Raw genomic sequence first — 25,877 nt, 5'->3', positions numbered from 1 at the left:
GTTGCCATCATCTCCTCTTGAGCTTTTTCAAAATCAACTTTTTTTGAATGAATAAAATTAAGATTTCCATTTCGATAACGACTTTCACAGCCTCAGGGCATCCCAGATGCTTTACCGCCAAAGAAGTAATGTGAAAGTATACTAACCACTGTAATGTAGAAACTACAAAAAACACTTTGTGCAAAGCAAGCTCCTTTAAACTGCAACATTTTAATGACCAGACAATATGTTTTTGTGATATTAATTAAGGACAAAATACAGTTCCAAGGACAACAGGGAGCGCTTACCTGCTCTAATTCAAATAGTCCCACAGGATTTTTTACATCCTTCTGAGAGGGCAGACTAAACACTGATTTAAATAACCAAAAGACAGCACTTTGTACAGTACAGCACCTTCTGCAGTACTGTGTTGACACAGCAATTGATCATTGGCTCAGGGTCTTGAACACATAACTTAGGCTATCACCTCAGTTAATTTAATTTCAGACTGCTAGAATAAAAGAGCACAGTAGGAGGCTATTCCAATGCCAATTATAAGTCCACCATTAACTCAGTTTTATCCCTTGATGCTTTCTGTGGAATTTTTTTTAAGAAATGTGAAAAATATCAGCAAACAGTGGTACACCTTAACACAAAGTAACATCTGCTGGTCAGACAGAAACACCCAAAAGTGGGGATCAAGTATGCAACAGAAATTGAATGATGTGACAAATTGTGGAAACAAACCTAACGGTTTAAAGAATTTCATCTAAGTATGTCAATAGAATATATATATATAGAATATAGAGCAGTGCAGCACAGTGTGTTAACTTTTGGAAATACATCGTCTTACTTTAGATAATATATACCTGATTTGACACATCTTTTTAAGGTTAAATCATGACATTTCATAAACATGTAGAATGATTGGTCAGATAACTGATAAGTTCGACACGGATGCAGGATTCAGACAGTGTCATGACATACAGTGGACTGATTGACACAGCGTTTACGCTCGATAAATTGGGTGTTGTAGATATAGTAATTCAGTAGCTGTTAGGTTTCCTCAGACACTCTTGTCCCAGGTATTATCTGGAGAATCACTGCAAAACATTGTTGCAAATTATATAGTATAGGAAAAAAATTGCATCATAATCATCTGAAACTTGGAAGTGTCTTTCAAAATAACTTGCTCATGAGAGCTGAGCGAAAAACAAGTCTGCCTTTTGCTAATGGGGGAGGGGAACAGTGAAGTGGTGTGTAGAAGATGAAGATTTGGTGAAATGGGGGTAACAGCAGCAAAAGCTTTCCTGACATCAGAAAATTCCCACTTTAGTGGGTGGGGCAAATAGTACAAAGGTAATTAAGCAGACAGGAATAGAAGGATATATTGATGGGTTAAGGAAGCACAGGTTTGTGTGGAGCATAAATACTGGATCTGTCTTTGTCTTGTATATTCTATGTAAATCTACAAAAAATAGGAAGTTTTGCTATTTTAACAACTTAATGCAAATGTCTGTTATTGTGAAAGTTTAAGTTAAGCAGATCAAAGTTGACTTGCATGGAAAATGTCAAACTAGACCATAACTGTCTCAAACTAAGGAGCGACAAGAGAACCAATAAATATTTAAACACCTTGCAGAAATCAGCACGTTCCCAAGTAGCTCCTTATTTGAAGACTTCCAACAGACACTGCTCTGTTAATGCCTCAGAATCTAGTCATGAAAACATATTCAAGTTGATGTCCGTGTTTATGGAACTCTGTTCATGGCAGACTGTACATGTTTTTCTGGGACAACAGATAAATACAACAGTAATCACACTTCAAAAGTGCTTCATTGCCTAGAAAGCACTTTGTATCATCCTGGGACCATGAATATTGCTATGGAGATTAAAGTTTTACTTCCATCAGTCTAAATGTAAGCCAGCTACATGGTGAAAATTTTTAAAGCTTACTTCGTAACAAGAGTACAAGTATTGCTAATCAACCTGTTCAGGCATGTTACTGCACACCACAGGTCAGAACTGAACCTGGGAGACAAGGTAAGGACACTTGCACTGCACAGTAGGACAACTAAATCTTCAAAAGTATAAACTGATGGAATGGTTGGGCACAACACAGAAAAATATGTGAGCTACCACATTTTGGTAGGCAGGATGAAGTAGGACAACACCAAATGATTGTTCCAATTTGAAAGCATGTACAGGTTTAGGGAGTCTCAGAAGTACTTGTGCACTTCTGGAGATGGTAGGACAGGTTAACAAAGCAGATAGTAAACAGCATAGAATCCAAGGAAGCTAGGCCAAATGTCTATAAAACACCAGTTTCAGGCCGTAGTGGCCAATTCTGCACACATCACTTTATTTAGAATGTAAAGGAGATGGCTCTTCTGGGGATGGTACAGAAGAAATTTACTTGAGTGGTTTCAGTGATGAGGCACTTCGGCTAGGTGGATCTATTGGAGAAGCAGTGTTTATTTCCATTTGGCAGGGGAGGCCATGAGAAGATTTGACTGATGTGTTCAAAATCATCACAGGTTCAGACAGAATAAATAACACCCAATTGATTACATGTAGCTGAATTCAAGGTTATTGTAAAAGAACCAGAGGTGACATGAGAAAAAGTACTTTTTACAACAAATGGTTAAGATCTGGAATGCACTGTATGAGAGGCTGGTGGGTACAGATTCAATTGTTAGCTTCAAAGGATAACTGTATAAATATTTTGAAGGGAAAACTATTGCATGGCCACAAGGAAAGATCGGAAAATGTGAAACAAAATGGAATGCTCTTCAAAAGAGCTTTTGCAAATTCAATGGGTCAAGTGACCGTCCTCTATGCCGTACTGCTGCATGAATCTGTAACTATGAGTATCTTTAAATTGTTATGTTTGAGAATTTGTTGCTCTTTTGAAAAGGGTGAACAAACAATTAAGTATGTTTTAATAAGTTTATAATATCAGGTTGATAAACATTCTACTTGAAAGTGAAATAAATTATTCATTATCCCTATCTGTTATATCAATAATTCCATTACTTATTTCTGAAGCCATTACAGTATAAAATGACGTCTTTGGGAAGGAGATTAGTAAGAGACAAACTTGAGCCAAGGTAAATTTACTTACAGTTAAATGTAACCAGATCTTTCAAAATTACAAGCCCATTTTTATGTTATTCTCTTGCGATTCCACAACATGACTACTATATTTATATTTCTTTATGTGCAGATTTTTAAACCAATATTCAAATCGGTTTGCATGCTGAAACAAAAATAGTGAATAAAATGTGCTGAATGCCATTTCAACTGCAATTATATATATTAGCTGTCTGGACTATCTTGAAGGATAAAAAATTTATGGGATTTGGATTATTAGTAGATGATCCAAAAATATGAGAAGTATTTGAGAATTACAATGGTTAAGTCCTTGATGTAAACATACAAGGTGAAATGCATAATTTCAAAGGTCCTTTTGATTAAAAACAGCCTCTTGAATGCTAAAGATGCACCATTACTCAGAGGCATAGACCTTTCCCCTGATTTTGGGAATCATAACTCAGCTGTTATATGAAAAGGTAGACAATTTGATTCAAGAGAGAGCATTGAGGTCAGTTAATCTTATTTCGTACCATGAGGTATATGCCGTGCCTGTTACTGTATTTCTAAAGTATACTGTCTTCCTTGGCCTCCCACATTATGACAGAATTCCAAGATCATGTCAAATAAATGTCAGCGAATGATGCCTACCTAAAATTTATACTAATTATACATAATTGTTACTATATGTTGATTCAGTGGTGAATTACACCTTTTCAGAGATTAGTAATAAAATGTTTTCTCGACAAGGGGAAGAACAATTGCATTAAGGTCAGTTTCTTTGCAACATTTAGTTGCTTAATCAGTCATCTGGTTAAAGCCATGCATCTGAAATAAGTAGAATTTAATTTTAGAGAATTAAAAAGCAAATTTAAATGATTTACTCCTTTAACTGGTGAGAATATTGATTGAAATTTATTTTTAAGAGGTGTAGGATAATTCATACAGTGACATTATTAATGTATGAAACCATGCAAGGTCAATTGTACACATTCCATAGGGTTACAGAATTGTGAAGAATAATTAATCACAATTCACTCACTTAAATTGTCCCTCCATAATCCCTTCTGCCTCAATCAAGTATTATGATGTTATTTTGTTTGTGTGGGTGCCAAATTGTAAACCTAGTGTCATGGAATGAATTTGTTGATACAGGGGTTTACCGAAGCTCAGCAGGTAACAAAAATCTGCCTCAAAAATCAGAAAGTTGTATGATTCATGAACTTAAGGACAAAAGGCTAAGCTGGATTTCCCAGTACAGGACTGAAGGAATGCTGCGTTGCCTGAAGGGAGATGTTAAATTCCAGCCTCTCTGCAATTTCAAATGGATATAACCCAATTCCATGACACTATATTGAAGAGCAGGGGAGTTCACCTGGTGACTTATCCAGTGTGCTAACTTCAACCAATATCAGAAAAACAGATTTTCTGGTCATTATCACATTGCTGTAATTAAAACAGTCAATTTTCCTCAGAACATCTGTTCCCAATTTATGTTCCACAGTTCCTGCCTAATAGTATTGTAATTCCCCCTCCCCCAATTAAATACTTTCCCATACCGTCTGCTCCTATCCCTCTCCATGACCATAGTAAAGGTCAGGGAGTTGTGATCACTATCATTGAAATGCTCTCCTACCGAGAGATCTGACATCTGGCCTGGCTCATGGCCAAGCACCAAATCCAATATGGCCTCCCCTCTAGTTGAACTATCCACATATTGAGTCAGAAATCCTTCCTGGATGCATCTGACAAAATCTGCTCCATCCAAACTATTTGCACTAAGGAGGTTCCAGTCTATATTTGAGAAGTTGAAGTCACCCATTACAACCACCTTATTACTTCAGCACCTTTCCAAAATCAGTCTCCCAATCTGTTCCTGTCACTGTCTCTGTTGCTGCTGTGGGGGTCTATAACAAACTCCCAATAAAGTGACTGCTCCTTTCCAATTTCTGACTTTCACCCATACTGAATCGGTGGACAAACTCTCCTCCACGACCTCCTTTCCTGCAGCTGTAATACCATTCCTGATTAGCAATGCCACTCCCCAACCTCTTTTACCTCCCTCCCTATTTCTTTTGAAACATCTAAACCTCAGAACATCCAACAACCAATCTATCCCCTGTGTTGTCCAAGTCTCTGCAATGGCCACAACATCGTAGTTCCAAGTACTGATCCATGTTGTAAGTTCCTCATCCTTATTCCTGACACATCTTGCGTTAAAATAGATACGCTTCAACCTGTCACACTGACTACAACTTTGCCCTAACAACTGTCTATTCTTCCTCACAGACTCTCTGCGCACTGTACATAGAACATAGAACATAGAACATTACAGCACAGTACAGGCCCTTCGGACCTCGATGTTGTGCCGACCTGTCATACCGATCTCAAGCCCATCTAACCTACACTATTCCATGTACGTCCATATGCTTATCCAATGACGACTTAAATGTACCTAAAGTTGGCGAATCTACTACCGTTGCAGGCAAAGCGTTCCATTCCCTTACTACTCTCTGAGTAAAGAAACTATCTCTGACATCTGTCCTATATCTTTCACCCCTCAATTTAAAGCTATGCCTTCTTGTGCTCGCCGTCACCATCCTGGGAAAAAGGCTCTCCCTCTCCACCCTATCTAACCCTCTGATTATTTTATGTTTCAATTAAGTCACCTCTCAACCTTCTTCTCTAAAACGAAAACAGCCTCAAGTCCCTCAGCCTTTCCTCGTAAGACCTTCCCTCCATACCAGGCAACATCCTAGTGAATCTCCTCTGCACCCTTTCCAAAGCTTCCACATCCTTCTTATAATGCGGTGACCAGAACTGTACACAATACTCCCAAGTGCGGCCGCAACAGAGTTTTGTACAGCTTCACCATAACCTCTTGGTTCCGGAACTCGATCCCTCTATTAATAAAAGCTAAAACACTGTATGCCTTCCTAACAGCCCTGTCAACCTGGGTGGCAACTTTCAAGGATCTGTGTACATGGACACCGAGATCTCTCTGCTCATCTACACTGCTAAGAATCTTACCATTACCCCTGTACTTTGCCTTCCGGTTACTCCTACCAAAGTGCATCACCTCACACTTGTCTGCATTAAACTCCATTTGCCACCTCTCAGCCCAGCTCAGTGTACCTGCCTGTACACTAGCTACCCCATTCTCTGATCCGTAGTTCCGGTTCCCATCCCCCTGCCAAACTAGTTTAAACCTTCCCAAAGAGTTCTAGCAAAGTTCTCACGCAGGATATTGGTGCCCCTCTAGTTCATGTGCAACCCGTCCTTCTTGTACAGGTTCCACCTTCCCCAGAAGGTATCCCAATGATCGACGTATTTGAAGTCCTCCCTCCTACACCAGCTCTGCAGCCACATGTTCAGTTGCACTCGCTCTCTATTCCTGGCCTCACTAGTCTGTGGCACCAGTAGTAATCCTGAGATTCCTCCTCTGCTTGTCCTGGCTTTCAGTTTCCATCCTAACTCTCTGCATTCACTTTTCAGATCCTCATTCTGTTTCCTAGCTGTGTCATTGGTACCGATGTGTTCCACGACTTCTGGCTGCTCTCCCTCCCTCTTAAGAATCCTGAAGACTCAATCCAAGGACATCGCTGACCCTGGCACCCGGAGGCAACATACCATCTGGGAGTCTTGCTTGGTACCACAGAATTTCCTGTTGGTTCACCTAACTGGTGAATTTCCTATCACTATCACTGTCCTATTCTCCCCCCTTCCCTTCTGAGCCACAGGGCCAGGCTCAGTGCCAGAGATCTAGCCGCTATGGCCTTCTCCTGGTAGGGCATCCACCCCCCAACAGTATCCAAAGTGGTAAACTTATTATTGAGAGGAACGGCCACAGGGGCTTCCTGCACTGTCTGCCTATTCCCTTTCCATCTCCTGACAGTCACCCAGCTAACTTTTTCCTGTATAACTTTGGGTGTAACAACCTCCCTATAACTCCTCTCTACCACCCCCTCAGCCTCCCAAATGATCCAGAGTTCAGAGGACTGCAGAAGAGATTTACCAAGGATGCTGCCTGTACTGGGGGCCTGGTCTTATGAGGAAAGGTTGAGGGAGCTGGGGCTTTTCTCATTGGAGCGAACAAGAATGGGAGGTGATTTTATAGAGGTTTACAAGATGATGAAAGGGACAGATAGAGTGGATATTCAGAGGCTTTTTTGCAGGGTGGAAATGACTATTACCAGGAGACATAATTTTAAGGTGATTGGAGGAAGGTATAGGGGAGAAGTCAGAGGTAGGTTCTTCACACAGAGAGTGGTGGGCATGTGGAACGTGCTGCTGGCAGTGGTAGTGGAGTCAGATACTTTAGAGACTTTTAAACAACTCTTGGATAGGCACATGGAGGATAGTAAAATGTAAGGTATGCAGGGTAGTTTGATCTTAGGAGGATAATAGATTGGCACACCATGATGGGCCGAAGGGCTTGTACTGTGCTGTACTGTTCTACGTTTTATGTAAAACAGTGTTGTGTGCACCAACTTGTACTTTCTACATTAGTGACAACACTTTGAAATGAATTGGATGTGAAGTGCTTGGGTATTCAGAAATTATGGTGTTTTCAATTTTTGCTTTACAATTTCCCAAAATTGTCTTACTAACATGAAATACCCAGATACTATCTGTTGATTCACTACCCATGGATCTACATTCACCCTGAAATTCAGCCCCAGATCCCATATTTATTTCCTCATTGACTGGTCTGAATGTAACAGAGGAGTGGTACCTGTATTTTTTGTTATCACTGGGAAATTCATGCCCCATTTCCTGCAGATAATGTGGATTTGGTATAATAGGTCTAAACAAGGCCAAAGTTGGCACAGAGCAGATTCTTCTTCACTTTGTTTGGGTTAAAGGGAGATATGATTTAAGTTTTAATTCCTTAGAATTTAGAATGTAAGCAATCATGCAATAATATCATGACTGATCTAGTATTTCAAATTACATTTTCCACCTTACCACCATATCAAAAAAAAATCATTTCTGTTTTGAATATACTCAGAACTGACAACCCCAAACCCTCTGGGGTATAGAATTCCATTAATTCACAACCCTCTGAGCGCAATTTCTCCATTCTCATACGGGAAACCCCTCATTCAGAGATTGTGATTACTATTTCTATTTATCCCAGGCAGGAGAAACACACATTTAATTCTTGTCTATTTTTAATTTAGACACTAGCCTTCTCAATGTATGGAAGAATTTGCTGACAGAATTAGAACAGTCCAGTGAATACACATCAAAAATTTTCTGACGTATGAAGCTTGCAAATGACAAAGCGGTGTTGTATATGCATTTACAGAAGTTCTGTGACCATGGAGTACTTGAAGGCTGGCAGTGTATTGAGTTCCTATGGTATGCCACCAAAGCATTCAGGTTTATAGTTTCATTCTCCCAAGAGGGTAAAAGAAGAAATTGAACCAAAGTAATAAAAATTATGAACAAGCTGAAGATCATGAAAGCCTCTTCTTCTTTTATCTTTACATTCAGATCACAGCATGAAATTATATTCAAAACAATCCTAACATTTTTGCTTCTACTGCATTGTCAATTAGAACACCAAAGCTTCCAGAATCTCTCAGCACAGGAACTCGTTCAATCTTTGTCACTAGCCTGGCTCTTTGACTGAATAGCTCATCATTAAAGAATCATTAGAGGTCCATCCCATAATACCAGTTTCTCAGTCTTAAGTCTACCTGTTCTGATGATAGAAAGAACCCTTAGCCAAGTCCAACCTGTCTTCCTCACGTCTGCCATCAACCCTTCCCATCCATATCTTGATAATGATAGTGTTCTGTCATCCTCAATTACCATCCCAACAGCTTCCCTGTTCAAAGGATTGTAAGCGGCCACTTCTGGAATTCTGGTGGAATACCAGAACCAGACGCATATTCTTCTTCCCTCCTTTATCAGCATTCCACAGGGATCATTCCTTCTGGGACACCCTCACCCACTGTTCCTTTGCTCCCAACATCTCAGACCCCAAGGCACCTTCGTATGCAATGACAGAAGGTGTAATACCTGCCTGTTTACCTCCTCACTATGGAAGGCCCCAGCATACCTTCCAGACGAAGCAGTGATCTACCAGCTCAGTGTGATCTCCTCTACGTTAGGTAGATGAAACACAGACTGGGTGATCACTGTGCAAATTGTCATCTGTATAAACGACTCTGAGCTTTCAGCTGCCTGTCATTTCAACATACCACTTTTGTCACAGGCCTGCTGCAGTGCTCCAGTGAGTCATAGCGCAAAGCTTGAAGAACACCATCTCATTTTCCAATTGGGGACCGTCTAGCCTCAAGGGCTCAACATTGAGTTCAAATAAGTTTACAGCCCAATTCTGTTCATGCATTTTAAAAAAAACTTTTTACTTTAAACCTCACATGTCACAGGTTGTTTTTAGCCCAGCCAACCTATTCTCACTCCGTCAGGTTTATCACATTACACGGGTTGTTTTCAGCACAGCCTACCCATTCTCCCCTACTCTCAGCTTTCATGGTCACTTACTAAGCTTCTCCCTGGCCCACTACTAATAATCCCCTTTGCCCACCACTTTCATGTCTCTCTCTGGGCTCAGTCTCCACTGACCCTCTCAGCATCCACTCCACCCCACCATCCCCCAACCTCACAACCTTGTCTTCAGCATAAATACCACTTTATCCTAGTGTTATCAATTCTGATGGAAAATCACCAGACTCTAAACATTAACTCTTTCTCCCCATAGATACTGCCAGACCTGTTTTGCCAGCAACCTGTTTTTGTTTCATATGTCTAGCATCACAGTTCTTTGTTTCATTTACTACTCATTTTGTTCAACTCCCTGTACCCTAAATTTCCATATCCCCCATAAATGGTTCCTTTTCAAAAATTCCATTTTGAAAATTAACCCTGAATCTGTTTTCACCAACTTTCATGAAGTACATTTAGGATTGCCAACTCTGTTGAATGTGTCTCAGGAGGTTTTCATCAATCACTTGTCTCTATCCACTCTGTCCCCACACTCTTGTTTTTAGTTACCTGACACCCTCATCCTTGCTGCACCCCCACCGCCTTATGGCCATTCCAAAAATGGAAAGACTCATTATCCATTGGATGATTCTGAATCATCAGTCAAGTAAGTTATGCGATGGTTTGCCCTCTCCAGTGCTTTTACAATTAATAGGTACATGTTTTTATCATAGCATTGCTATGAGTTGTCTCTGGGTTAACGTGCAGCAGTTTTGTCCGTTCCTGGAGACTCCAGCTCAATCGTGGAGTATAGGCAACTTTTTAAGTGCATCCAGATCATAACTTGCTGCATAGAAATAAGTTTGGCTCGCCCTTTTCCAAATATCTTAAATCTATAATCCCTTGGTTGCTGTCTCTCTTGCCACCAGAAACCGTTCCCTCTTTTCATTCTTTACTAAAAGCTTTTCATAATTTAATACCTCTATTAAATTCTCTACTGAACCTTTTCTGCTCCAAAGAGAAAAATCCCAACTTTACCATCTAACGTAATTCCTGCATTTGATAATTCTGGTAAATCTCCTCTGAACCCTCACAGAAGCCCACCATCCGTCCTTAAGTGAGGAACACATAATTGGACTGAATAAGTTAGCTGGTGCCTACAATAGGGGCAATAATACATCAACAGTCTCCAGCTAAACCCCAAAGCTGTGTCCAATTTTGTTTCTCCCAATAATTTGCCCATCTTAAGCAGCGTCCTTCCAGAAGAGAGATTGATCACCTTGTCTTTCCCTTTCTAAAGGTCCTGACTCTCTTGGTGACATTTTCCACTATCTGTTTCTACTCTGGATTTTCAGCATTTACGACATTTAGTTTTTGGCTCCATGTGGTTGGATTTAATTAGTTCTTTGGAACATTTGGATACAATCAGCCAGTAATTTACAAGAGTGAAGGAAGTACAGAATCTGGGCCTTTTGCCCTTGGGGCAGCTAAATTAAGGTGAGATTTAATAGAGGTATTCCAATTTGAATGTTTTGACAGAGAAAACAGAGAAATGCTTCCTGCCGGTTAGTAACCAGATGGGAATAAACTTAAAATAAATGGTATAAGTGTCAGAAAAGAGATGAAGAACTTTCTTTACATAACGAGTTCTCATAATTTAGACAGCATGGACTGAAAGGGCGGAGGGAGCAGATTTACAAGTAACTTTCAAAAAGGGAATTGGATAAATACTTAAGAGAAACAAAATTGCAAGGCTGTAAGAACAGACAAAATGGACTGAATAGCCTTACATGCTGTAAAATCCTGAATGCTGCAAACTTGAATGGACATTTTGGTAATGATACTAAGACTATAGCAAAATGGTGAGACAATTTCTTGGCCTTCCTGCTGTTTCAGCTCCACAGGTTGATTTTAGAATTTTCAATAATGAAATAAAACATCACTGAATAACAGCGGAACAGCATTAACTAAAGTTGAATTTAGTAAACTGATTAATCGTCTCAATTTTTTTTCAGGTAAAGATAAAATGAGTTCCTCAGTAGTCACAGCTTACAACTGATTAATTTTTAAAAGAAGCCAGAAATTGATTCCTATAGCACCTCATGGCATCCAACACCAATTATGTATTTTTGATGTTTAGTCACTATTGTAATGTGGGAAACAAAGTCTATCTGAAAACTGCGATATTCCACAGAATGTAATGTGATCACCATCAGATTATCTTTCCTAATGCTGTTGATTGATTAATAAATATTGGTCAGAACAGGGCAAATCTCTCTATTCTTTGAAACAATGCTATAAGATCTTGTACATCCATCTTGAAGGGCAGACAGGGCTTAGATTTAACATCTCAGCCAAAAGATAATGCTGTACTTCTTCAGTATTACACAGTGTGTCAGCCAGAATGTTAAGGTCAATCTCTGGTGTGGGAATTTGTCTCATTATCTTCAGATTCTCAGCCATGTGTGTTACCAAATAAGCCATAATAAAATAAAGAAAATGACAGGGATAATTACTTTTCAGATGATAGGCTGAAACTAGGAGTATGTTAAATGAATAAGTCAAGTCCATTCCAGTCTACAAGCAAACTGGTGGAGCAATGCAGAACACCTCTGCTCGGTTCACAATAAACAACTGCACCTCCCAGTCGCGAACCATTTTAACACCCCTTCCATTCCTCAGACGACATGTCCATCATGGGCCTCCTGCAGTGCCACAGTGATGCCACCTGAAGGTTGCAGGAACAGCAACTCATATTCTGCTTGGAAACCCTGCAGCCCAATGGTATCAATGTGGACTTCACAAGCTTCAAGATCGCCCCTTTCCCCACTGCATCACACAACCAGCTCAGCTCATCTCCTCCCCCCACTGCATCCCAAAACCAGCCCAGCCTTTCTCTGCTTCCCTAACCTGTTCTTCCTCTCACCCATCCCTTCCTCCCACTTCAAGCCGCACCTCCATCTCCTACCTACTAACCTCATCCCGCCTCCTTGACCTGTCCGTCTTCCCTGGACTGACCTATCCCCTTCCTACCTCCCCACCTATACTCTCCTCTCCACCTATCTTCTTTTCTCTCCATCTTTGGTCCGCCTCCCCCTCTCTCCCTATTTATTCCAGAACCCTCTCCCCATCGCCCTCTCTGATGAAGGGGTCTAGGCCCGAAACGTCAGCTTTTGTGCTCCTGAGATGCTGCTTGGCCTGCTGTGTTCATCCAGCTTCACACTTTGTTATCTTATTATGGTGGAGCAATGATATCAATATCTGAATGTTAAATGAGACAACTGTATCTTAACTAGGATGTAGCAGTGACTGTGTTTATATTACTCATTGAAACCAAGCAGGTGAAATCACCTGAATGACTATGCTGCTTTTGCTCCTCAGTTCTTGCCTAAAGCCATCTTTTAAGTGTTGTCCACTTACACTTTCAAACATATTTTAACAACTTTTGATGGTGCAATACATCATTTGCGTTTAGCTCACTGCAGAATATCACAATATAAACAGACTGATTTCTCTTGTAGTCCTAATGCAGAATAGGAACAAACTTTATTGAATGATAAAAAGATTGACAGCACTACAAATAATCCTAAAATAAGATCGAAAGATTGAAATATTTCAAGTTAACATTTTATTTTATCCACTTATATGTACTTCAAAACATGACAATAATGTCTTCCACTTTAAAAAAATTGTTGTTAAAGATGAACGTCAAATGGTGGAATGACTCAGCACTGTTGGGAACTTCAATCTGCTCACATTTCTGTAGTTCTTGTCAGTAAAAACCAGAGTCTGTAGTGGTCCAGTTCGGAGCCTGGAAAACAAGAGTGAAATCAAATGCAGGAAAATCACAAGAGGCTTATTAAACACATGCAGACATCTTATAACTGACTGTATTCAGAGCTTAAGACCTTGAGAGTTTACAAGTATTACAGACATACTAGCTTACTTAATAAGGAAATCTGTACCCTAATTTATATGGAGCAGCCATTACACTATCTGTTTAGAATGCAGTCACAAGAGTCCCAAAAAGCAGATGCCCAAAAGTAACTAAATTATTAAGTGTCTGAAGTGTGAAGCATCATCATTTCAGGTTTTATAAACTAAACGCCGCTTTGGATGGAGTCCAAAAATGGGAAACCAAACACTATCCTTTTACGGCTTGCAAACAAAATAAAGGGCTCTTCTGCTGAATTGGAAGTGGTATTAGATAAATACTGATCTGTAATTCTACTGTTATCCATCCAACATAGTACCATAATCTTAAAATATATTCCAAAAATAAATAAATACAATGCTGGCCAGACTGTGTAAACAAACTAGACTTTACGTTTTAAGAGCACTGTCCCCTGTAAAAATTACTTATGTCTTTGTCATGTCAGAGAGATTGCCCAAAACGTGTACATTAATATGACAAAACAGACATAAAACTATCCCATCAAAATGAATAACTTAATTTGTCCTTGCAACATTCAAATTTTGTTTTCCACTAAACTGAAGACCATGTTTTTACAGTCCTGGCAGAAAATCATGCATGCAAGTAAGCTGGGCAAAATTTCTTGCCCAGAGCTAATCACGAGCCATGTGAAGTGACTCTCTCTGTCAGCTGAAATAGCTAACTGGTGGATTTTCTCGTCTGAGGTAAATGCAACACAGCTTGACATTTTTTAAGTGTTCCTGCAGTCATAATTTAAGAAGTCTGAGATCAAACACCTGGCTGCTGCCATTATTGTTTTAAACTGCAGCCTTGGACACAGATTTGAAGTCAAGAAAAATGTGGGCAGACCAGTTAGCAAATCCAGAAATGAGAGCAAAATAAAGTTATGGAGAAGATGCTTCAATAATGTAGACATAACAGGCATTAAGAAACCCCAAAACATCCAAAATATCCTGACACAATTTCTATCAATGCCACATGTGCGCTATTTACAAATCCTCTGTTAATGACACTATTTAGTGGGGTGTCACAGTTTTCCAAGAGAAAATCAAACAAATTTCAGCTCAAGCATTGAAGAACTTGCAGAGTCACATTGAGGACTTTACAGATTTCAAAAATTCAGCAATTTTGACTCATTGGTTCAACCAGATAAAGTCAATTCCACCAAAGCAAGGTAAATGGTAGATAATATTCTTGGTTAATTAGGGATTGAGCTCCAGAAAAGGAAAATATTTCCTGTCTCTCAACAGGGAAATACCTGAAAGATCTCAAGGGGCCTGGCTTTCAAAATTCTCCCTCTTGGTAAGTAATGCCCAGAGTACCATCTGATCGTAGAACAGTATTAGAAGGCAGTCAGTATGAAATAAACCAAATGGGATATTAAGCAGATACAGACAAAGCAGGATTAACCAACACTCTATGTTATCCCATCACTTCAAATCTTCAATACGGATAGAAGTTAGAATAAACAAGACTTTTACAAGTAAGTGTTAAATCTTTCACAATGGATATGCATTTAAGTAGACCCCAGTGAACTTAAGAAAGATAATTGCATACCTGACTTCTTTATAAAGGAATGTCAGGCTCAGAATTTAGACCTCAGTTGAAGAAAACTTCCATGGTGCTATTTCTGTGTCAGTTATAAAGACAGTACATCATAATAGAAAGCCATAAAGTACAACCAGCTTTCCATAACACAGTTAGTCTTGCTCTAATCAGTGAGCAGTAATGTATTGCATGAATTAATTAAGTACTGCAGAGCATCAGAAGCTTGATTTGTTAAGCCAAGGAAAACAACTCCAATCAGTAAAAAAAAATTGCAATGTATAAAGGGGTATTTGCCCTTTGTCACAGTTACGGTGCCTAGCTATCCAATTGTTGTAGGGCAGGCAAAGCAATTATAACAAGCGCAAAATCACAACCATAAGTGTTACAGTGGCCTTTCAGACTGTCACTGTCTTGAAACTAAAATACAATGGTAGAGTTTTTAAAACCTTCATGAGAAAGCAAGCCTACACCTCCAGACTTTTCCTTAACCATGTAACAACCAAACATGCTTCAACTTACACAATTATAAAATGGGGAGTTGACCAAATTATTGTAGCTCTCCAAGACTTCATTTATCTGTAGCAACCCTAGTTTGTGTCCATTACACAGAAGTTCTATGCAAGCCAATCACACCTGAACCATCACAGAACTGACGCATGGATAAGGAACCTCTCCGACAGGGAACTGACAGTTGCGGAAAAAGCCGTTCTCACCCAGGGATTGAACTACAACTACAGGGACGCCAACAAAACAGAATGGCTAGCTACACTGGAAACCACACTCAAGACCAACAATATCAACGAAGAAAGACAACAAACTATGAGATACAAAAACAGAGCTGCTGGAAAAGCTCAGCAGGTCTGGCAGCATCAGTGAAGGAGAAAACAGAGTTAACGTTTCGGGTCCGGTAACCCTTCCTCAGAAACATTAACTCTGTTTACTCCTTCACAGATGCTGCCAGACCTGCTGAGCTTTTCCAGCAACTTTGTTTTTGTTCCTGATTTACAGCATCCACAGTCCTCTTTGTTCTTATAAACTATAAGACAGACAGTAGTCCTGACACTAACCAGAAAGAAGGAACTCAACACGCTCAACACACGGTAAAGACAAGCGCTGGACAGATTAAAGAAGGACAAGAACATCACTATACTACCTGTGGACAAAGGGCGCATGACAGTGATAATGAATAAAAAGGCCTACGTCTCCAAGGCACAAGCACTGCTCGCCGACGAGAACACATACCGACCAGTACAAACTGACACAACATCATAACTAGGCAACAAAATCCTATACACGCTCTACAAAGACTTAAATAAGCAGGCCAGATCAACAAAACAGACCTCTTAAAAATGAAACCCGAAGGAACCAACACACCCAAATACTACAGTCTCCCTAAAGTGCACAAGCCGGAAGTCCCCCTCAGACCCATAGTCTTCCCACCAGGTATTCCATCTCTCAGATCAGCTAGAGAACTACAAAGACGGCTCAAGCACCCAGTCAACAAATCACTCCACGCCAAGTGGTACAAACTTGCAGTTTACCAGAAACTGTAAACCATTTTTGCAGCTTTCTCAAAGCCTCTAAATCCTTTTTATACAAATGACACCAGAGATGTGCACTGCATACCAAATGAGCGTGAAAGAGATTACTTTCCAGTAGGATCATAAAATTATAACTTATTCAATTGTCTTTAATGTTTCTGGAAGTAATTTAAATACTTTCTTCCCCAGCCCGTTTCATATTTTACCCGTCGTCCACTGAACGTTATTACTCTTCCCAACATTTCATTCAAGAAAGGGAATAGGGATAATCCTGGGAATTACAGACCAGTCAGTCTTACTTCTGTGGTGGGAAAATTATTGGAGGATTCTAAGAAATAGCATTTACGATTATATGGAAAAGCACAGCGAGATTAGAAATAGTCAGCATGGCTTTGAGAGGGGCAGGTCATGCCTCATGAGCCTCAGGGAATTTTTTGAGGATGTGACAAAACACATTGATTAGGGCAGAGCAGCAAATACGGTGTATATGGATTTTGGTAAGGCATTTGATAAGGGTGCCTATGGTGGGTTCATTTAGAAAATAAGGAGGCATGGGATTCAGGAAAATTTGGCTGTCTGTCTTCTGTTGGACAGCCAGTTTTGTATCCAGAGGGTGGTAGTAGATGGAAAGTATTCAGCCTGGAGCTCTGTCACCAGTGGTGTTCAGCAGGGATCTGTTCTGGGACCCCTGCTCTTTGTGCTGTGATCTGGGTTAGTAAGTTTGCAGATGACATGTAGGTTGGTGGAATTGTGGACAGTATGTTGGGCTGTTGTAGGCTGCAACGGGACATCAACAGGATGCAGAGCTGGGCAAAAAAATGGAAGAGGGAATTCAACCCAGAAAAGTGTGATGTGATTCATTTTGCAAGGCTGATTTTGAAAGAAGAATAGAGTTAATGGCAGGATTCTTGGCAGTGTGGTGCAGAGGAGATTTACCAGGATGCTGCCTGGGCTGGAGGGCAAGTCTTATGAGGAAAGGTTGAGGGATCTAGAGCTTTTCTCATTTGAGTGAAGGTGGATGAGAGGTGACTTGATAGAGGTATACAAGATGATGAGAGGCATTGATAGCTTGGATACCTAGAGACATTTTCTCAGGTTGGAAATGTTTATTACAAGGGACCATAATTTTAAGGTGATTGGAGGAAGGAATAGGGGAGATATCAGACGTATGTTCTTTAGAGTGTTGTGGGTTTGTGAAATGCGCGCATTAGGGACATTCAGGCAACTCTTGGATAGGCACATGGAGGATAGTAAAATGTAGGGTATGCAGGGTAGTTTGATCTTAGAGTAGGATAATAGGTCAGCACAACATTGTGGGCAGAAGGAGGTGTATTGTGCTGTACTGTCCTATGTTCGATTCAATCAGATTCTTTAGGAGTATGTTCATTTATTTCTTGATCTGCCATCCTCTCTTTCTTATTTTTCCTCTCCCTGTCCAGAGTTCTCAATTCTGGTTCTTCCACATATACCACTTTGATCCTCTATGCAGATGGAACTTCATTTCCAGGGTGAATGTTCGCAAATTACCCTCCTTTTCTTTCCCTTGTGGAGTCTTTAAACAAAAACACCTGTATTTAACAGTTAGACTGATATGAGGAATTGATGATCTCCGCTCAGACAGCTTATTGTTTACTTGGTTCAAGGGATGACTGTCACTGGCTGAGACAGCATGGATGGCCAATTCCTGATTGCCCTTGAGAAGATGGTGGTGAGCTGCCTTCTGAAACTGTTGTAATCATTCGGGTGTAGTGCCACCCATAGAACTGTTAGGGAGGCAACCGAAAACAAAGCGTTGGAGAAACTCAGGAGGTCTGACAAGATCTGTAGAGGAAAAAGAAGGCATTAACATTCAAGTCCCTTTGTTTTTAATGCATATTTTTAGCATTGGCAGTTCTTTGTTTTTATTTTGTTGTTGGCAGGTCTTTGGCCCAGTGACACTGTAGAAACAGCAATACACTTCCAAGTCGGGATGGTGAATTTGACTAGAGAGGAACTTGCAAGTGGAGATGTGCCATGTATCTAATGCTCTTGCTCCTCTAGGTAGAAGTTGCAACAGGTTTGAAAAACACCATTGGAGAAACTTGCATGAGTTCCAGCAGTGCTTTGTGTAGATGATACACATAGTTGCCACTGCGCAACAGTGATGAAAGCAGTGAATATTGAGGTGGTAGATAAGGTGCCAATCAAGCAGGTTGCTTTGTCCTCACTCAAAGGCAGTCAGAACTGCTGACACTGGAGTTTGAGATAACGTCAGCCTTCCTGCTCCTCTGATGCTGCCTGGCCTGCTGCGTTCCTCTGGCTCCTCACCGCTTTGTCCTCAATTGTGTTAAGCTTCTTGAGAGTTAGAGGAGCTACATTTATAGAGGCAAACGGGGAGGATTCCAACACACTCCTGATTTGTGCCTTAAAGTTGGTGGACAGGCACTGGGAATAAAGGAGGAGGAGAGTGATGTTTGGAAGGGTAAAATCTGTTGTTATGAGCAAGGTGATTTTACATCGTAGCCAAGGCATCTGACTAAAAGCTGTTTATTTCGAACACTTTCCAATTTTGATGGGGCATCATTTTTTTTTCCCTACACAAACACTCCATGGCCTGCTGAGTATTTACAGCATTTTCTGCTTTTAAAAACAAGCAAGTTCTAGCAATTGTCAGCTAACCAGCAACTGGAAATATTCTCTGAAGATCACAACAAGCTGTCCTTTAAAAGAATCTCAGTGATTCTATTCTCAATAGCGTGCTTCATTAATCTATTCCAGACAGCGCTGGTACTACAAAGTGAAACACGATTTTTTAAATAACCCATCATTGGGTTTAAAGATGTAATAGGTATATGTTCAACTCTTTCTATCCTCAAAAAATTAATGCAATTCAGCAATCCTTCATTTTCTCCAAAAATGAACTGATCATTTTTCCTCCAGGCCTGCATTATTCCAAAGTAAAATGCCGCAAGAGTTAAATATTTAGCAACAGCCAGAGAACAAAGAAGAGAAAGGAATTATAAAAGTTCATAATGTATTGTTAGTGGGAATGTGGAGCTTAAAATTAGCAGTTCCATAGTTTTGAGTTGTGAAGGCTTCTTTAAAAAGACATCAGAAAGCCATTTCAAATAGCAAACTGAGTTAACTATTTCCAAGAAAGCATGTGACTTAAGTTAAATGCCTAGTAAGATACCTATGGAGTTAATTAATGATGTGTTTACAATGCTAAGTTTTATGATATACAGAACAATAAATCATGGGGGGGGGGGGGGGAGGTCACCAGTAGTTTGAGAAGAATCCGGTTTCAGTTCAGAAAAGCAATTTTCATATCAGATGGTTGGTTTATTAATTTGTAAAATCTCAAGGTCAAGCATTTGTAAAGGTTTTCTAGCTGTCAAAGCTAAAAGCTAGCTTTGCAGGCCATCAGAACTATAAAACAGTTCTGCAAAAAATTAATGAGTGAAGGTAGGAGTGAAACTTCACTGGGATTTAGTACCTGTAAAAAGGAGCAGATTTTTCTAAACTGTCACAGCATTTTCAAAAATTACGTAATAAAATTACGTTCTTTTATTAAAGAACATTAGCAGCCTTGCATGATTACACTCAGTAACTAAGCACCACTGTAGCCAAACTGCAAAAATAAAACCTATGATCTACTAAACCAGGTTTCACTTTGTCATCTGACTTGTCCAGTATTACCACCAGCTTAGATCTTGACCAAAAAAAAAAATTTTATGTAGTGAGTTATTATGATTTGTAACACTTTGTCTGAAAAACTACAAGATTCAATGACTTCCAAGATCATTAGTTACATACTTGGGGGAAAAAATAATTGTTGAGTTACAGCAGAAAACAGGGTAATGGACAGCTCTTTCAAGAGCTGACAGAGACAATAACAGGCTCAATGGTATCAGAGATAATGGGAACTGCAGATGCTGGAGATTCCAAGATAATAAAATGTGAGGCTGGATGAACACAGCAGGCCAAGCAGCATCTCAGGAGCACAAAAGCTGACGTTTCGGGCCTAGACCCTTCATCAGAGAGGGGGATGGGGGGAGGGAACTGGAATAAATAGGGAGAGAGGGGGAGGCGGACCGAAGATGGAGAGTAAAGAAGATAGGTGGAGAGGGTGTAGGTGGGGAGGTAGGGAGGGGATAGGTCAGTCCAGGGAAGACGGACAGGTCAAGGAGGTGGGATGTGGTTAGTAGGTAGCTGGGGGTGCGGCTTGGGGTGGGAGGAAGGGATGGGTGAGAGGAAGAACCGGTTAGGGAGGCAGAGACAGGTTGAACTGGTTTTGGGATGCAGTGGGTGGGGGGGGAAGAGCTGGGCTGGTTGTGTGGTGCAGTGGGGGGAGGGGATGAACTGGGCTGGTTTAGGGATGCAGTAGGGGAAGGGGAGATTTTGAAACTGGTGAAGTCCACATTGATACCATATGGCTGCAGGGTTCCCAGGCGGAATATGAGTTACTCATATTCCGCCTGGGAACCCTGCAGCCATATGGTATCAATGTGGACTTCACCAGTTTCAAAATCTCCCCTTCCCCTACTGCATCCCTAAACCAGCCCAGTTCATCCCCTCCCCCCACTGCACCACACAACCAGCCCAGCTCTTCCCCCCCCCACCCACTGCATCCCAAAACCAGTCCAACCTGTCTCTGCCTCCCTAACCGGTTCTTCCTCTCACCCATCCCTTCCTCCCACCCCAAGCCGCACCCCCAGCTACCTACTAACCTCATCCCACCTCCTTGACCTGTCCGTCTTCCCTGGACTGACCTATCCCCTCCCTACCTCCCCACCTACACCCTCTCCACCTATCTTCTTTACTCTCCATCTTCGGTCCGCCTCCCCCTCTCTCCCTATTTATTCCAGTTCCCTCCCCCCATCCCCCTCTCTGATGAAGGGTCTAGGCCCGAAACGTCAGCTTTTGTGCTCCTGAGATGCTGCTTGGCCTGCTGTGTTCATCCAGCCTCACATTTTATTAACAGGCTCAATGGTCTTTTTTTGTGTTTTAAGATTCTACAGACTCTCTGAAAAATTGACCCCATCACCCCACTGTCCTACAGGCTCAAGGGATGAACAGAAGTTTGATTGTTCCCTTATCAATATTTATACATCAGAAAACTGAGCAAAATTAGAATTCCCCTTGACATGAAATACAAAGGGGAGAAAGCAGTGATGTTGAGGAAGGGGCCATTGTTGCTTGACAGTTCCTGATCTAAAAATGCCCAAGTGGTGGATGAAATCCAACTTTTGAAGAATCAGAAAAAAAACCTCCCTTGGTACTAAGGTTTAACAGCAAGGTAACTATGTTTTTACGAGCTGTCACATTTGGCAGAATTGCACAAATTTAGAGGCATAATAGGAACAGACTGTTCAAGGTTATGTGCTTCAAAATTAAATAGGTTGTGGATCTGGGCTGTCAGCATTGTATTCTAAATCTTGTCGCGAGTTATATGCTTACAATACACAGTCATATACTTAATGTTCAGTTAATATGCTGCAATCTCAAGATAATTCCTTGATTTACACCAAACCCACTGAAGAACATGAAAGATATCTCAAGCAACCAAGGAGGTGCACTGCCTACTCGGTTTTCATGTACCACTTGCAATTGCAAATGATGGTAACATTTATTTGTATTAATTGTGATAAGCTTATAATGTGCCTGCTCCTGGTCAGGCCATCATTTTTCCCACTTCTAGTTGCCCTTGAGGTTATGGTGAACTGCCTTCTTAAATCACTGCAGTGTCTGTTGGAAGTGCCCGCACATACTATTAGGAAGGGAGTTAACTGAATTTTGACTAAGGTATCAGTCAGAATGATGTAATGGACTTGGAAGTGATACTCAAAATATCACAAGCAAGAAGACAAGAAAGCTTAGACAAGGAAAACAAGAAGGTCTTTTCAAACCATTTCAGTACCAGAATGCTCATCTTTCGCACTATCTTAATATGCAGAAATTACCTTAGGGATATCTCCCCCACAGGTACACAGTTTCACTAGATATCAGGATATTTGATCACTGAAGTAGTAAATGCCATTATCTCTTTAGAAAGGAAGTGGTGAGGGTGAGTTTGGAGGTGAAGTAAGATACTTTGCCCCTACTACACTTCTTCATTTCCAAGTGATCAAAGAGGCACTGTTCAGACTGATGTTTTGGTAAGAACCTTCTGTAATCCATCACTGGCTGCTTTGCTCAACTCATTTGTCTACTTTTATTGAAATAATGGTATTTAGCAAATTTTGTCCAATTGAGAACTAAATCTAGCCAAATAACTTCCGTAAATAGTGAAAAGACAGAAGAATCCAGTTGACTTCTCAGTTTTGAACTGCAAAGAAACTTATTTCTCATAACGTTATTTGTCATAGGGCTAAGCTTAAGTGTCATTTTTAAACATGATATTGCTTGTTCTTATAATGTTTCATAAATTTATTTGACATTTGAAGCATAAGATGTTATTGTGCCACCTTCTCAAGAGGAAAATCACAATACCCCTCTTGGTTATGTCAGAGAACCCAAATAATTCTGAGAGAAATTTTCATTCCTTCCTCGGAAAACTCTGAACCTCTCCAACTTTTGGGCAGGTTAAACCACTCTCTTTTTGACAACAGGTGTTAAGGTCACCAAGAGTTGTCAAACAGGGAGACAATAAAGGATATAAACAAAAAAGAATTGTCAAAGGTGTTAATAAATCTCTTTTTTTCAACAATGAGGCACAAATTATAATTTGCAATTTAAAATTGATACTAATGACTGGGTTGAAGTCAATCACAACACAAAATTTCACAAATTTTTTTAAAGAGGCTGTAAAAAAGCAATAAACCACACACAAGATGCAAAGAGCAGTCCTGCTTGCAGAATAGATGCAGTGTTGTAGAGTGTTTCCTTAGTATTGCACATCAGCCTTTTGATGGGTTTACAAAGACTGAATGAATGAATGAATGAAGGAATGAATGAAAGGAAAGGAACTACAGTTGCAAACCCTTTGGACAGGGAGGAGTTCAGCATGCCCTTTCTGGCGGCACTTAGAAATACATGGCAAAGAGCCTTTCTTCTCAGCACAGCTGGAGGTTCTCCTGTTGGCACATAGGTTGTCCACATGCTTCCCGTCACCCAAACTATGTTCCCACCAAGACAGACAGAGAGAACGAAAACAATAATCAATAACTGACAACTATGTTTAATTAATCTTGAACAATTCTCTTCCCCACTGATGTTGAATCTTGTCACTATGTCACAGCTCCATTGGAAAGGCAGGCTAGGGATATTAGTTTTCAATTAAAATACCGAGAACCTGTCTACAAATTCATAATACTTACATCTATATTTCCGTTGTAATACATGTCATTCAAATAATGAACACAAACCTTCTAAATTCTCCAAGGACTACAATCTTTGAAAAAATATTCACACTTGATTATAAAAGTACAAGATGAATCACAGCAAATTCAACTTTACTAAAAACTATGGAACTCAGCTTTATTAGAAGCAGAAGTAAGCAAGGAACTGTTAATATGTTCAGAGAATCGTACTGAGCTGAGCCTTTCTGGAAAACCTTTAGGTAAACAAGGCATCATATTTCCAGAGGATTCAACTAGTAGATACATTATCAGTAGCCAATTTAAATGATAAATCTTGTCACGTTTTCTGACTGGAAACAGAGATGTAACTGGTTTACAATTTTTTGCACTGAGAGAGCATTGGGAAAATAATCAAAGTCTTCGTAAAGCATCAAAATTACACAAGTGAATTTGAAAGCTGCCATATGTACACTATCCCTCTTACTCCAGTGGGCAGTTTATTTGAACATAGGTGGGCAGGTGATGGCCTCATGATATTATCGCTGGACTATTATTCCGGAGACCCAGACAACATTCTGGGGGACACAGGTTTGAATCCTGCCACGGCACATGATGGAATTTGAATTCATAAAATATCTGGAATTAAGAATCTAATAATGACCATGAATCCATTGTTGATTGTCGGAAAAATACATCTGGTTCACTAATGGACTTTAGGGAGGGAAACTGCCATCCTTACCTGGTACGGCCTACATGTGCCTCCAGACCCACAGCAATGCGGTTGACTCTCAACTGCCCTCTGGGCAATAAATGCTGCCTGGCCAGAAACAAAATTCTCCCCAATATCTGAGAAATGAAATGCTATCGTCACTCCACCCCGACAGGTTTGAATTTGAAGACGTAGGACATAAAATCAGAAACTCTGTCCTTGCAACTATTTTCAAAATACAAAATTGATGCATGCAAAAAGCTGCAATTGAAATGACGAGCTGACAAACTGAAAAATCAAATGGAAGTTACAATACACAACTGGCCACATTTACAAACTGTTCAGGAACTCATCCAATTTTTTGCACATATGTGGAAATGCAAAGTCATTTGTAGTTGTTTGGAAAAGAAATGCAATCATAAAATATAATTACCAGTGTTCACTATCACTGCAAACTGCAGGAGCTGTTTTTAACTTTGAGTAATTTACTTCACTGTTAAACTTATGCTAATTTATGAAGGAGGGTTTAGAATAATCTAAAGTCTTTTAACCACAGATTGGTGATCACAATTTTAGAATGACACTCAATAGCATACGTGTGATAGACACGGATTTAAGTAAGGCGGTTGATAAGGTTCCTCACGGGAGGCTCATGTGGAAGGTAAGGAAGCATGGGGTAGGGGAAAATGTGGCAGATTGGATTCAGAATTGGCTGACCCTTAGAAGACAAAGGGTGGTAGTGGACGGAACATATTCAACATGGTGCACAGTTACGAGTCGTGTACCACAAGGATCTGCTCTGGATCCTCTTCTATTTGTGATTTTTCTAAATGATTTGGATGAAGGAGTGGAAGGGTGGATTATCAAATTCACAGAGATACCAAGGTGGGTCACGTTGTAGACAGTGTGGAGGGCTGTTCTAGGTTACAAAGGGACGTTGATAGGATGTAGAGCTGGGCTGAGAAGTGGCAGATGGAGTTTAACTCTGAAAAGTGGGAGGTGATTCATTTTGGAAGGACAAACTGGAAAACAAAATACAAGATTAACAGAAAGATTTTTGGCAGTGTGGAGGAGCAGAGGGATCTTGGGGTTCACGTTCACAGTTCCCTGAAAGTTGCCAACCAGGTGGATAGAGTTGTTAAGGCGGCGTATGATGTGTTAGCTTTCATTAATAGAGGGATTGAGTTCAAGAACCGTGAAGTCATGCTCCAGTGAAACAAAAGCCTGGTTCGGCTACATCTGGAGTATTGTGTCTAGTTCTGGTCACCTCATTACAGGAAAGATGTGGAAGCATTGGAAAAGGTGCAGAGGAGATCTACCAGGATGTTGCCTGGAAT

At 40.4% G+C, this 25,877-nt stretch overlaps 1 protein-coding gene across 1 annotated transcript in view; it reads right to left on the bottom strand.

The window, feature by feature from the left end:
* Positions 1 to 13,141: 13,141 nt before the first annotated feature.
* Positions 13,142 to 25,877, bottom strand: part of LOC125452095 (eukaryotic translation initiation factor 3 subunit E) — a 190,440-nt gene continuing 177,704 nt past the window's right edge. The window contains exon 13 of the mRNA XM_059645759.1: positions 13,142 to 13,339. Within this exon, the coding sequence (XP_059501742.1) occupies positions 13,301 to 13,339 (39 nt within the window). The 3' untranslated portion in view covers positions 13,142 to 13,300. The remainder of the gene's footprint in view (positions 13,340 to 25,877) is intronic.

This window comes from Stegostoma tigrinum, chromosome 5, assembly GCF_030684315.1.
Source record: "Stegostoma tigrinum isolate sSteTig4 chromosome 5, sSteTig4.hap1, whole genome shotgun sequence".
Taxonomy (NCBI): Eukaryota; Metazoa; Chordata; class Chondrichthyes; order Orectolobiformes; family Stegostomatidae; genus Stegostoma; species Stegostoma tigrinum.
The sequence above is the reverse complement of the archived record's forward strand: the minus strand, read 5'-3'. Positions and strand labels throughout refer to the sequence as shown.